This window comes from Phaethon lepturus, unplaced genomic scaffold (genome assembly GCF_000687285.1).
Source record: "Phaethon lepturus isolate BGI_N335 unplaced genomic scaffold, ASM68728v1 scaffold10654, whole genome shotgun sequence".
Lineage (NCBI taxonomy): Eukaryota > Metazoa > Chordata > Aves > Phaethontiformes > Phaethontidae > Phaethon > Phaethon lepturus.
The window spans coordinates 36,151-47,878 of record NW_010537017.1 but is presented as its reverse complement, the minus strand read 5'-3'; the positions used below and the strand labels follow the sequence as shown (position 1 = coordinate 47,878).

The following is an 11,728-nucleotide window of genomic DNA, read 5'->3' as shown; positions in this document are numbered from 1 at the left end:
AGGGAAAAGAGCACGGTTAGCTGCTGCTCTCTTGATCCTCAGGCATTTTAGCTACAAGACTGACCAGTTCCTGACAATGAGTTGGAACTTTCATAAGCTCGTAACTAAGTCCAGACCATGTGATCTCTTAAAGTCAGTATTCCTCCTGTGCCAAATTTGAGAGTGCAAAGCTACAAGAGTATCTCCAAGAAGCTCATGTTAGAAGTCTTGAATATTAGCATAACAAAGCATTTTTCTTACCCCAAACTTGTTCTCAGAAGTGGCCAACTCCATTTTTCACTAAAACTTTCCAAAACAGTCCAGCCGGAGGCAGAGACAAGGCATGGAAAATATAAGATCCAGCAGTTAAAGGCTGACAAAGTAATAAACAACTGAAAGTAGGGCCTTATGATGGAAAGTGTTAGGGAACTTTAACTCTAGATGTCATTGCCAGCTTTGCTTATAATAAATGTGTCAGTAGCAATATGAAAAGATGTGTGCAATAAGTTAAAGGAATGCTGTATTAACCTATTTTATGCAGCATGTCTGCCCACAAATTACTTGCATCTCAATACGTTTCGGGAGAAAAAGATTTTTTTTTTTTTGCTGAATGTATTAATTTTCTAACTAAACAAACTGGGAAGTTATAGATTTTAATGTAATAGTGACACCCTGTGGTCAGTAGTGATGGAGTTTACTCTGAAAAATAATGTTTTCTTTTGTGATGCATTAATCTTTAGCAAGACTGGAGAGAAAAAGAAACAAGAAGGAAATGCAGTTAATTTTCAGGGTTCTCCACAGAGAGATGTTGTCCCATTTTATTGCCTTATATGGAGAAATACATGCTTTTAATTGCAGAAATACTAAAATATTATTTATTTATATACATAGTATATAATAAAGGGGAGTGGCAAGCCTTGATTGTAGAAAACTTTATAATATAACTCACAGAAGGGTCTCTGTGGGCACAGCCACTTTGCAAAGCATTGCTGGCATAGTTTTTTATATTTCTGTGGTTATCTGTAACTCTATAGGAGAAGTTTTTCCTGATGGCATACCAAGTAGTGGTGGGACACAGAGTGATGCCAGAGAGACACAATAATAGGACAGTACCCACCATGCCAGGAGTGCCAGCTAGGCACTGGCAGGGCTGCAGGATTAAACAGTTGGAAGTATCAGTCATGTGCTGCCTTCTGTGTTGATGGTCTTTGACCTAACACGTGTAGGTCCTCTTTTTACTTTTTACTCCCTCCCTTCTCCCTTCCTTGAACAAATGCTGAACTAATACCCTGATATTTTGTCATATCTATGTGCACCTATCTTTAAGGCAGTGTGGTACTGACCTTTACAACACTGTGGCCCCTGAACTTTCTGAGACAACGAATCTTTTCCTATTTAATACCTATTTTATGCATTCCTGGGATCCTTGATATTATGTTTTCAACATCTCATAGTTTTAAAAAATCCCAATTTATGAGAGACACAGTTTATAATGTCTGATTTATACCTCCTGCATCCCTGGGGTTACTGATGCTGACCTTGCCATTTTTAAGAGAGGGACAAAGTTAATTTTCTGTCAGATGAAGACAGGTTTAAAGATCAGTAAGGAAGGAGACTGACTGTCCCAACAAAAAGTTATGAGGAGGTAGTAAAGCAAACTGAGAAACATGAAGCATTTATTATTTGCTGGCAATAATGGTTTCCTGTTAAAACTGGCTATTTGACAAAGGTGATGAGTTTAATTCCTTGCTCTCTCATTGGGGAATTAGGAAGTTAGCATGGGACAGGAGCAAAAAGTCTTCTGCCTTCTCTACAGAATAAGCTAAAGCTGGCCAAAGCTGAAGTTTGGAAAACATTCAGGAACCACTGTCAGGAATTTAGTGATTATCAAAACCCTGCAAGAGTCAAAAAAGATTGGAGAACTTAAGTTGTCCTGGAAGAAGCCAAGCCGTTGTTCACCCCCCGCACACATCCAGACGTAAGCAGCTTGATGAGTGCTCGTCTAGGACATATCCTACAAAATTGCTGCAGTGCAACTTCTCGTGAATCTCAGCACAATTTAGTGTCTGTCAGGAAGTGACAACGAGACTGTGGGATTTTTAAAGATCTCATGTTGACAGTGAATATTTTGCAAGCTCAGATTGCTGAAAGGCTTGAAACTCATTATCTCCTGTAAAAGCCTGACAAATATTGGACATGTGATGAAGGAAGAGGCCTTGTTTTACACATTATGTCAATTTTTAGCTTTTCTTTTAGAGCCCCTTATGCTTTTAATGGCTGCAAAAGCAAAACAGCTTCATAGCTGCTCAAACTTGCAGAGAAGTTATTTATTAGGTGCTATTTCAGACTCTGTGCTGGGACAGGCTGAGCTGTAATATTAATCTCCAAATTAGTAGAGCTGCTGAAGGATGTTTTCCAACATCTGTTTTTAGCACTGTTAGAATGGAACTTGGAGTATGGATTATTTAAGGACTTTTTGAATGGGGCCACACTGGACATGAACTGCAGTGATTCTGCACGAATCAGAAAACACGTTATATTGGCCCATGCAAGAGCAGACAGATGCAGCTGAGTCTGCTGCTGAAATAGCAGTATGTTGCAGTAGACATCTTATCAGAAGCATTGTGAAGAGAACTTTAAAGGACAGTATCATAAAGTCAGAGACACCCATCCATTGCATATTAAGAGCACTGATTTGAAGACATGTCAGATTTAGAGGTCAGTCAGAGCTTGCTGTATTATATACACCCTGTCAAGACCTTGTTTACAACTGGCTGAATGTTAAAATGGCAAATCCATCCTGATGCAGATACAATTATAGAGGCATAAACATGTTTATACACTGCTTCTGAGAAGTAATGGTTTAAATGTCCTGTACTAAGATGAAAGCCGCCACACCGAGGATGTTACCAATGTAAAGCTGTGACTAGACTTTCTGCTTTTTCTGTTTAGCCATAATTGCTAGTTAAAGACAGAGCAGTTATCACTGTCCACCATCTGGAGGTTACTGCTCCCATTGCTTAGCCAGCTGAAGGCATTGGGTTTTATGCTCTTGCATCTACATTAAACTAAATTGACTGAGTTTAGTCCAGCTTCCAGTGGACATAGTTTGAAATAACTCAGGCAAGGCTGCCTAAGAATACTAGGATGTGCTTAGACAAAGATATGTATTTCATGTTACCTTCATGTTGCTGTGGTATCCCATACCCCTCCATCGTATTCGCAAACACTTTCAACAAACTGTATTAAGCAACATGTACGTCAGTGTTACGAGACTTGCACTGCAAATGTGGAATTATGGTGGCATCACAACTGTTTGTACAAGCCTATCAAGAAATTATATATATTCAATGCCTTTAGAAGACACACTCTTTTAATGCTGGCAGTATAGTTTCTTGGTTTTTCTCACAGTGAGAGCCCTGTAAAGGACTAGAGCAGGCTACTGATACTGAGAGCACCCCACATGAGGAGGTTCTCCCCAACTTTGACCTGGCAAACTTTTCTGGCTGTTTTCACCAAATACATTTTTGCACAAGGATGAGCATTTCATGAGATAATTCACTGGGGTTAGAAAGTGACTGCTTATATGCTTCTAAAGCTGTTTCTGAATCTGTTGATCTTCCTTGGGAATTTAACAGCTGTGAGGTACCTCAGCACATTATTTGCCTATAGCTTTTATCCCCATGTAAAAGTTACTGAAAATAAGTACATCAAGAAGAATGCTCTAGCAGTTATGACGTAACCTTAAGCTGAGGGAAGACTCCATGAAAGACACTTTCTTCTACCTTTTTATCTATGAAACAGTAATTTCTGATGGAAATCTTAAAATCAGACTGAGAGAGCAGACATGGTAGTGGGTATGCTTGTATCATACCAGCACATCTACATGTTAGTCTCCCTTTCCTTTTCCCCAGACCTTCACCATACCCTAAGTCTTTCCACTAAGAGGCCTTCAGTTTGTTTCTGGAAGGACACGTGCAAGCCTGAAAGTTGCCACTATGGAGGTTGAAGCAATGACTTCCACAGTAAATGTTTGAATCTTAGCAGCTAGTGCAAAAAGAGACAGAATTTCCGGTTGAAAGCTATCATAAACGCATATCCTCCGTGTATTGGATGCAGATGTGTTGTATAACACATTTTCTGGCTGGTGGGTTACACAAACAAAGTGTGTGACAAGTCACTGAAATGTGAAACGTACTTTGGTGATTCACTCCAACAGATTAGTATACTTTAAAGTACAATATCCCTTCTTAGCAAGTCTCATTGTGTGAGCAATATTAAACAGTACTGTCTTGCCTGTCACAGTTATGCACCTCGGCTCCTTTGAGGTCTTTATTACAGGCTTTGAGCAGCTACCTAGCTCAAGATAATGTTCCCCATCTGGGAACAGGACCTGGGACAACACTTCATTGGATGACTCTCTATTATTGTCCTCCAGAAATGTTGGAACTTCAAAGAGCCTGTAAGGCCAATGATAAAACTATGGAAAGCACTGTTAAAACTAGAAGCAAATACAACAAAACGTTAGGGATGTTTATTTCAGAATGAAAAACCCCACACCAATGGGTATACTCAGAAAGTGGACTTAGCAACTGCAACATGCAGGACATCATCTTTTGCCTACCTTGCCAGCTAGTTGTGTGCATGGCTGTGAAGGAGAACCTCAGGCTCCCAGGCTAGCTTGGGGAACAGGTAGGTCCCTCGGAAGGAGATCAACAGAAATCAGCTCTCTGTGCAGCCAGGCCTCTAAGCTGATCTTACTGACTTGCAACTGTGAGTAACAGGCATGGTTTAACTTCTGAATCTCTCTGGACACAAAGTCAAAGTTGGAGTTTTGAAAACATGTCTCTGCACAGGAACTCCTGTCCTGAATTTGGGCTAAGATTGCACTCTGATTCAGTCTGCCTAACTTCTCCTTATGAACTTTTGGTGCATGTCTGCCTAAATTAGCCCTAGGGGGAGGAGAACCCTCTAGTTTGCTTAAGGTAGAGAGAAGCTGGTGTCTTTGAAGACCTGATGACCTTTCTGCCTAATACCATTGCCTGCCTCTCATTATCTCTAGAGCCTGAACACCTCCAAAGATATCTACTCTTCTTCAAGGGGAAGACTGAAGAGCTTTCTCTGAGAAGTGAGACCCAGTGTCCTGGATCCCATGTCTAACATGTTATAACAGAAAAAAATGGTTCCCAGTTTCAGCTTTATTTTAAAATCTAATCACAGGAAGAAGAGGGTGCAAGAGCTCACTAAACAAAGCAGTCGAAATCACAGGCTCAGCTTTTATCCCTCCCTGACCAATCTCTGAGGGAAGGCTGTATCCCATACAAAATTTAATATTATCTGTTGGACAGATTTACTATTTTGGGGGTTGTGTTGTCTTCTAGACTGGTGAATACGATAAGCAATGGGTCAGATTCACCAGGATAAAGTTCTTTAAAGTTCTATTTCCAGTTGATTTGAACCGATGGACTCTTTAACAGATCTACCAAAATTTAATTCTTCCTCACATTGTGGTGTTCAATTTGGGTGAAAATACCATGTAGTCTTCCGTTAAAACACGAATAAAAAATTACTTACATGGTGGCTTCATGATCTCTAATAAAGAGGAAAGGAAAGAAAAGAAAATTAGAAGAGAGACAATGCTCGGGAAGTTCTTTGTGGAAGAATAGCCATTAATACAAAATATATTTTAGAGGGTAGATGTCCCAAAATCTTTTGGATGACACATAAGTCAGATGCTAATATTAAGACTTCCAACTTGCAAAGACTTATACATATGCTTAAAATTATACATTTGTTTAAACGCATTGATTGTGTTTGGTTGCATGTAAGCCTTTGCAGGGATGGATGCAGGCTATTTAAAAACAACATGTAGAGAGATAAAGAGAGAAAAAACATAAACCTCTGTTTGGCTCTAAACCAGCAATCATCTTATCTGCCAAAATCACATGTAATAGACTGTTCTCTGTTCCACATCCTGTGTTTGAAGAGCCTAACCTTATAAAGATGTTAGGACTAAGGCCATTATAAGGAATTTCCCCCAAGGAACACATCCATTTGTGGAGAAATGTGTATTTTATCCACAGTAACTAATATGTATAGCCTGCTATTTATGAATAATTATAAATAATACTCTGTGCTGATGTTGCATTTTCTCATTGTTATCTTTCAGATGGGAGTTGCTGTAGTGGATTCATCTGTTGCAGGACTGGGTGGTTGTCCCTATGCAAAAGGTGCTACTGGAAATGTAGCCACAGAGGATGTGATATACATGCTTCATGGTCTGGGGATCAATACAGTAAGATATTTTTGCTTTCTACTTAAGACTTTAGGAAAAACAAAAATATTTTTGTAGAAAACATATGATACATACATACCTGGCAATTACTTGTGCTGTACAATAAAATATTGGGAGCTAATAGTAGTTTTTGCAAACTCAATGCTTTAACACGGCTTGACGCATAACATGAATGATGTTGTCTTCACTAGCAATTTAGAGTATTTGACAGGAATTTGCACAGTAGCAACTCCTTTGAGTCATTGCTCTGCCTCAGTAACAATAAAAAAATCACTACTGTAGACATTGCTCCAGAAGGCTGATCAGCTCTTCAGCAGAAAGACTGAGCAGACCTCAGCTTTTTTCACAGAACTTTGGATTTGGTTCATAGTGCTTATTAATTTGTTGTCAATTTTTCTGGCTTCAAAGTAGAAAAAAATTGTGGTGTTTGGAACCCAAGCACAGGACGCTGCTATTTCTGAGGTATCCATTTAATACATTTCAAAATTGTACAAAATTTGTTACCGGCTAGTAGGCTTCAGAGTCATTTTTATTTCCAGCCCTGTTCTTGGAGGAGAGTGCAAAGCAGCTTATTTATCTGCACTGCGCTGCCCTTTAATGAACCTTACCAGTGAGCATCTGCACTTCCACTTTAGTATCCCTGGCTTGGTTGGCACGTTAATTATTTCTGGGAACAAAGTAATGCTGCCTTCTCCAGAAAATGTGCTCTTTGGTCTTTCTGTTGGTCATCATTGTTCTGGAAATGTGGCATAATGAGTTTTTACTAGCTCAAGCAATACAGTGACTTCACCTTTAACTTAGAAATAGACTTTGAGAGTCAAGTTCAAAGGACAACATATAAAGAGCTGCCAAAACTGCAATGTGTGTGGTTTGTATTTAAACTACTGCAAAAAGAAACTGAAAAGCCTGATGTCTGAAAAGATCTGAGTCATTGGGGAGCTTATCATTTGTTTGTAGGTTGCAGTTCAGTGTGGCATACATGCTGGTGGAGTTCCTTGACCTAAAAGGATCATGGAACTTGTTTCTGAATTGTACATCCCCTGAACACTGTTAAAGCATATTCAGTCCCTTACAGAGTTCACTGTAATGTTTATCTGCTTTCATGTGCTGGTTAGGGAGTTCTGTGTAGATGTCAGATATCTGTTTAGAAAAGGTTTAATCACAAGTGTCCGTTGTACAAGTGGACTCTGTTTCGAAATGTTCGTACATGTTTTGGGATAGCTTTTTTCATTAAGAAGGCATTTATTCTTTTGAAACAACACAGTTTTTTGGAATAAGGAGGAGAAATAATGCATTTCACTTTACATTGCTGGGCACTTTAGACTTTGGCTTTCGGTATAGTCTTCCCTTGGGCAAAATACCCATTGACTTTTCCAAATGACTCATAGCAAAAAGAATAAAGTAAATAAAAATATCATGATTAAAGTAAATGCACCTTTTTCCAGGCTTCTTGATAAGATTTATTAATCTGTTAATGATCTGGTGTCCAAGCAGGAATATAACTTGTCCTAAAGGTTGATACCAAATGCCACGGAGATAAGAATCTTGCCATCAAACACTTACTTCTCCTTTTGTTTTTGTTTTTGGTTTTTTTTAATTATAGATTATACAATTGCAAAACACAAGACTTTGCTTCTTGACCCTTTTCTGGCCCATTAAGAAATGAGTAGTTTACTGGATGAGAAATGTGGATCCTCAAAATTATTACCTTAATATCTGAGCTTTGATCTTTGCAGTGTTGGCTGGTTTTGGTACCGTGGCGAATTCTGTAAAATCGTTATTACAAAAATCTTTTCATATGTCGCTTTTTGTGTAATGGCACAAAATGAAATTATAATTACTAATGCTGTCCATTTGCAAAGAGCGCTTTCTCCTGTTCCTCAGCTATGCACTAAAGCTTTCATTCTGTTAACTGAAGTCACTTAAAGTGTCAACCAAAGGATGGACAGTATTTAAGTGTACGTTATTGAGTCCAGATTGACTAGGTACATCAAAATAATAATTGGGGCTTGTTCTGTACTGTTCTTCAGAACATGTAATCAAGAAGTGATGCATGAAATGAATCTCCAGCAGGTTAAATTTGAAATAATTTTCTAGCAGAGCCCATCTACAAAGAGATTTATTGGTTGTACCATGGTAATGGATAGATAATTATGCCATAGATCATTAATGCTTATGAAACTTTATAGGGAGACATGTACTTTCTATAAAAAACAGTTTCTATATGGTTCCTGTGTAATTACAGTAATAGTACTTGTGCTTATGATGCCTTCAAAGTGCTTGGCAAACAATAAGCATTTCTGAGAAGTGACTAAGTACTGTTAGCCTCGCATTACTGACACTGAAACTGAAGTACAGAGAGATAATAGACTTGGTATTTATGAATGCTGAATGAGAACTGATTAACTGAAGTCAATGGGAGTTAAAGGACTTTGCCTTCTAGCAGAATCTTTTCTGACTTTTAAGGCACTTATCCAAGTTCATAGATACTATGGAGGTACCTGTCTTTGTGTTTCATGGTATCATTCCTTGGTGTCAAGCAATAATTCTGGATATATGGAGTGGTTAACAAATGCACTTAAGTACATTTCTGAGTATCTGTCTGAAGACGTTATTTTCACTCTACAACCTTACAACTCTACAACCTTACAAACACCCGTCACTACTCTTCCCAACTCCATGTGTGAGTCATGCTGGGTTTTGTGCCTTTATGGTAATCCTTTTTGGTTCACAACACTTACATAAGAAGGACAATTTAAAAGGCAGAGATGCTTGTATTTAATTAAATGAATTAAATTAAATAATAAGTTTGCGTTTAATGTAATTTAAATAATAAGTTCACATTTATGAATGAACTGTGAACATATGTATCTTATCAACACATATCACATTATGCAGTGTTAAAGTGCTGAAAATGTGAATTTTGTGTAGTTTGGGGATTTTATTTTGCCATCTTTCATAGTCTAACTACCAAGTATGTTTATGGTGGTATGTTTCTCATTTCTTCCTAGTAAAAAGCACAAACGCTTTAAGAATTTTTTAGATTATGTTATGTGCAATAGCACTCTACAAACTGAACCTAAGTAATGATCAATAAAGAATAAACAGAATAAGTTGAAATCACTCTTGTTATAACTGTATTAAAATAAAACACCTATAAAAGGATGTTTTTGAACAATACGTTTTAGATGGTGCTAAATACTATAGCTGATTGGAAACTTTGAAACATTATTTTTCAAATTAAAAATGTTTTTTATTACATTTCTGTGAAGTAATTTCTATTCTTATCAGCATTTTTAGTGAATTCCAAGAATGAAAAATGCAAAGCTTGCTATAGAACATGGAAATAAGTGCTAGATCCAATTAAAGGACTAAGCATCTAAATCAGGTCTTGGTCTGAACTTTAGTGCATAAATCCGTAAGTGTTATGGCAATGCATTTCTGTTGCAATATATCTTGTACTCTTTAATGTTGAGTGACACACTTCTTCCAGTTTTATGTGACTGCTCAGTGTATTGGTAGTTCAAAGACCCCTTTTGCATTCCTTCTACAGGAGCTTTATTGGCTTCTAAATTCCAGTCGCTGGAGCAAGTACTTCCATCACTTATACGCTCTAACTTTAAAACTGTTACTATATGACTGCTACTATATGTGAGTAATCCAGGAGACTAATAATGAACTGTTTTTTTCCCATTAATTAGTGATCTGATTCCATTTTAGCAATTGATATGTATCTTATGTTAGTTAAAAAACGGTTGCTCAAGGAATATTTTTTTAGCACGGGCAGATCAAGAAGCCACAATTTTTTGCTCAGTTGTGCTAGCAATGTAAATTGTAATTTGGCATTAAAAGGAACTTCTTCAAGAAGGAGATTATATTTGTTCAAGAGAATGCAGGATCCTGACTCTCACTGAACTAATTTGCCAGTACAAGTGTGTTTCCTCCATTTTCCAGAGCTACAAATGGTATAAGCATGAAGTTTCTTAGCACTGGGTGATAAATAAGTACAGCACATACGCAGACATTATATTTCTATTCCAACTTCTTCTAGTTGTTATTCCAGTTCTTTACTCCAGACTCTTTTGAGTTGGAAAGATATTACTGAAGTATTTGTTCCACTGCTGTTAGGATAAGAAATCACTCTCAAAGTGGTAGAACCTTCCAAAGAACTGAAAATTGTGACTATTGTGTAAGTAAGTCACTGTAACTCTGCTGATCTCTATTATGACATGAATCAGGTCCTTTGTTTGCAAAAATTAGACCCTGGAGCAAAAAACTTGGAGTTTAAGCATTTTCAACATGTGCATTTATTATTCTTAACATTTTTCACTTCTTTTTTAGGGAGTAAATCTTTATAAAGTGATGGAAGCTGGAAACTTCATCTGTACAGCTTTGAACAAGAAAACAAACTCGAAGGTTGCACAAGCTTCCTTCAATACTGGAACTATCAATTAAATGGATTTTTTTGCAGCTTAATTACATTTGTCATCTATCTTGACCAAGAGCATTTATATCAAGAAAACAAATATAAGAAAACCATTTCAGCAAACGACCAAAATAGAACCCATATATAACTTTTTATTATGGAAAGAGTTATTGTACTGTACTGTCTTGTCAAGAATTGTCTGATTTGCAAGTAAGAAATAAATGGCCATAGTACAGAGCCCTGTGCTTGGTACTTCCACAGATAAGAAAAATGTGTAAACACCAGGACATTTTAACATGTTTTAAATTTAATTTTAGTTTTTTTCAGGAAGACTGGATAGGAGCAGTGAATACATAGTTAATTTTTAATCAAGATGGCTTTTAGAACAGTACAAATATTTGCAGTAGTTTATGACATCCCACACTCTGTGTGGCCTTTCTAATATGTGTTTTATTTATCTGAATCTTTACTTTTCATTTGTCAAGTCAGTTGTGTTATGAACATGGAGCCAAATCTGAATTCACCATAAGAATTTTTTAGAAATAGCACTTTTTTATTTTTGTTTTGTTTAGCATCTGTTAAGTTATGGATGACTTTATCTTGTTCCAAGACTTTGTGGTGAATGGCAGTCTGCCAGATTCTCTAAATCTAATGCAAATTTCCTTATTTGTTACATATGTTAAATTTGTTGTAGTTGCTTTTTTTTTGTCAACTGTATTAAAACCTAATTATATGAAGAAATTAAAAATTGGCAAGGTTTTCCACCACCATTCAGGGAAGTAGTAGTGTAGAAGGGGCTAAATTTTTGTCCAAGGTCTTATCAAACAATTTGATTTTATATTCTATAGTGTATGGATTGTCATTCTCACTTAGAAGTCACGAGTTTTTGAGGATAATAATATTGTGCTGGACTAGCTTACACGGAGGGAATCACTTACAATTTTTCTCTGTGCTCTACTGATAGTGATAATGTTCTTTTACATGTCTCAGTTCAGCAAGACGCCGGTGAACTGCATTGTTATTTTTAG

General features: G+C 37.1%; 1 protein-coding gene across 1 annotated transcript in view; it reads left to right on the top strand.

The window, feature by feature from the left end:
* HMGCLL1 (3-hydroxymethyl-3-methylglutaryl-CoA lyase-like 1) overlaps positions 1 to 11,337 on the top strand; it is a 60,083-nt gene extending 48,746 nt beyond the window's left edge. Inside the window, exons 7-8 of the mRNA XM_010286346.1 lie at positions 6,149 to 6,274; positions 10,616 to 11,337. Coding sequence (XP_010284648.1) covers positions 6,149 to 6,274; positions 10,616 to 10,729 — 240 coding nt within the window. The 3' untranslated portion in view covers positions 10,730 to 11,337. The remainder of the gene's footprint in view (positions 1 to 6,148; positions 6,275 to 10,615) is intronic.
* The last annotated feature ends 391 nt before the right edge of the window (positions 11,338 to 11,728 follow it).